Source organism: Lathyrus oleraceus, chromosome 1 (genome assembly GCF_024323335.1).
Source record: "Lathyrus oleraceus cultivar Zhongwan6 chromosome 1, CAAS_Psat_ZW6_1.0, whole genome shotgun sequence".
Taxonomy (NCBI): Eukaryota; Viridiplantae; Streptophyta; class Magnoliopsida; order Fabales; family Fabaceae; genus Lathyrus; species Lathyrus oleraceus.
Window position 1 is genome coordinate 454214271 of NC_066579.1, and position 2882 is coordinate 454217152.

Consider the following 2882-nt stretch of genomic DNA (forward strand, 5'->3'; position numbering starts at 1 on the left):
AAAAGAAAAACTTGTATGTAAATTATTTGCTAAAAACAAATTATAATAGTTGTAGGCTTTGGCATTACTTCCTTCAATCATATGACTAAAATCCAAAGTATGAGCTACGTCTTTTGGAATCTTGCCTGCGGTACCATGTCGATGCAAATTGATTATATATATATATATATATTATATATATATATATATATATATATATATATATATATATATATATATATATATATATATATATATATATATATATATATATATATAAAATACATTTTTTTATCAATATTTATTAAATATAAAAAATTATGATTTTTTTTTTAATTTTATCTTTTTAAATATTTTTGTCTAGTGAAACTAAACCTATACGTTATTTAACTTATTGAATGTATAATTTGATCAATAATAATTTTTATAATTGTTGCATGAATTATTTTGTTGTTAAATATTTTCATGTCGACAAGACAAAAAATCCTAATGAGTTGAAATTTGTATTATAATAGTGTTGGATTCAATTTTTTATCTTTATTAAATATATTTTTCTCCAATATTCCATTTTAAATGAACATGGGATACCTGAATTATTATACAATAACTAATGACTTGAATTCTAAATGCTATAATTTTTAATCACATATTATTTTTCTTTTAATCAAACTCTAGATTACTATAACTTTATTTCCTTGAGAATTCAAAAAATTAACAAAAAGAAAATTCATAAATGTAATTTATTTTGGACTTGTGTTATCTTGGGACCCAATGCAATAATGCTAATTAAATGCGTGAATTAGACAAACTGATACAAGGTTTTAACCCTAAATCTTTACAAAGACAGATTGAGGATATATTAATTCATTTTGTCGAAAAATATTGCCAGAACTAATTCCAAAAAAAATCATAAACCACTCACAGTGTCAAATCCTCAGAATCACGTTATACTGAAAACTTGTGTCTATAAAAGGCTACAACACACATAAACCATTACCTCAAACACACCAAAACTAATATTCATCTCTCTACCTTAAAAAAATGGCTTCCATGAATGTTTTGTCATTGATGATACCACTTGTTCTACTCATAGCATTTTCATCAATCTCAAATGTTGAAGGAGCACGTAACCTTCTAAACATACATCAAGTTTCCAAAGTTGATTTGCCAACACTACCAATTCCTAATCTACCAGTACCTAATCTACCAACACTACCTACATTGCCAATTGTTCCAATCCCTGATGTCCCTGTTGTACCAACGGTCCCTAAGATTCCTGAGATTCCTCAGATTCCTAAACCACAGCTGCCTACTGTTCCATCTGGCCCTAAACCATAAGTACTTCGAAATTTCATGAAATCCATGTACTATATATTCCAACCATTCAATGAGTGTGTTAAAGTTTGTTTATGTTATTTGAGGTTTTTCATTTGTACTTTATGATTACATTGAAGCACATGTTGTGTTCAGTTTTTAAGTTGTTTGGGTGTGTTTTTATTTCTACAACATATTGTTGACTGTGATTTGTATCATTCATTAATGTGCCCTAAATCAGTTATTGTTTGTAATATACTATATTTAATTTCATGTATTATCTTTTTCTCATTTTATATAAAGACATTGCATGAATTATTTGATATGGATTTGTTATCATGACTTTTATTTGTGTTAGACTGAATGTTTATTTTGGACTTTTAAATTGAAGATATTAAAAATATACTCATCACATTTGGTCCCTGGTTTATAAAATGTATCAAACAAATTGGATCATCAATGCTATCAGTTCTGGCTTTCATGGTATAAATATTTGATATTACTTTAAAATTTAGTGGTAAAATTGTAGTGATATTTTAAAGACCTATTTGATGTTGTTTGTATTCTTTTTGAAGACTAAATTAATGTAAATGGAAGACTCTTGGATAAGATGATCTTAACTGTAACTTTAGAGGACCAAATGTAGCATAATTGTTTTTAAACAAGACAGGAAAATTCTTGAAATTTTACATATATTTAGAATAAATAATTTTTTTTTATTTGTTATATCTGATTAATTTATTCATAATTTTATGATTTTTACCAATATAGAAATCATGAGCATACTTCTAAACAAATCCTTATGAATTAGATATGTGATCGACTCATATCCCTTATGGTAGTAATATAGGTATAAGCCGTTTTCATGTTCACTCTACAATCCATTTGTTGAGTAAAGTGAAAACGACTCATTAGAAAAATAATTTCTTCAACCTCATCAAAGGAGATTCAAGGAACCATAAAGAACTCTACAATTGAAAGATCATATACTCGATAACCTTCAACTATTTAGAATGGTAAACTCAGGTAACTTCCATTTTCATTCTCATAATTGTATTCGGATATGAGTATAAGGGATATGAGTCGATCGTATATCTAATTCATAAGGATTTGTTTAGAGTTATCTTCATGATTTCTATATCAATAGAAATCATAAAGTTATGAATAACAAATCAACAAAAATTATTTATTTATTCTAAATATATGTAAAATTTCAAGAATTTTCTGTTGGAAATAAACCCTTTTTGTGTTTAGGGAAAGTGTGTGAGAATATTAGAGGCTTGAATAGAAACTTGGTAGGTAGGATAATTATTTATGGAAGAGAGAACTTTGTATTTTTGCTTGATGCAAAAGTGTAGGATTACATCTCTATTTATAGTATTCTAAGGAGAAGTCTAGACACACTAATTCTAGAGAGTTCTCAACTCTAGACATTCAAAGAGTATTCTAGAAAATATTACATTCCTAAGAAATATCTAGACACTCAAAATACTACAAGACTTTTCTAGAAACATTACCCAAAATAAACTAAGCTCAAATAACAAAGCCCAAAAATCAAATAATAAGGTTAGACCCAAATCAAGTTTAAT

At 26.6% G+C, this 2882-nt stretch overlaps 1 protein-coding gene across 1 annotated transcript; it reads left to right on the top strand.

Annotated features, from left to right (window-relative positions):
• Positions 1-955: 955 nt before the first annotated feature.
• LOC127084153 (protein PELPK1) lies at positions 956-1616 on the top strand. Its single transcript, XM_051024556.1, has one exon. The coding sequence runs from the start codon at positions 1021-1023 to the stop codon at positions 1315-1317; it is 297 nt and encodes a 98-aa protein (XP_050880513.1). The 5' UTR covers positions 956-1020; the 3' UTR covers positions 1318-1616.
• The last annotated feature ends 1266 nt before the right edge of the window (positions 1617-2882 follow it).

Bases quoted from the DNA above. Each gene is read 5' to 3' on its own strand.
- LOC127084153 (XM_051024556.1), top strand. From the start codon at position 1,021: ATGGCTTCCATGAATGTTTTGTCATTGATGATACCACTTGTTCTACTC.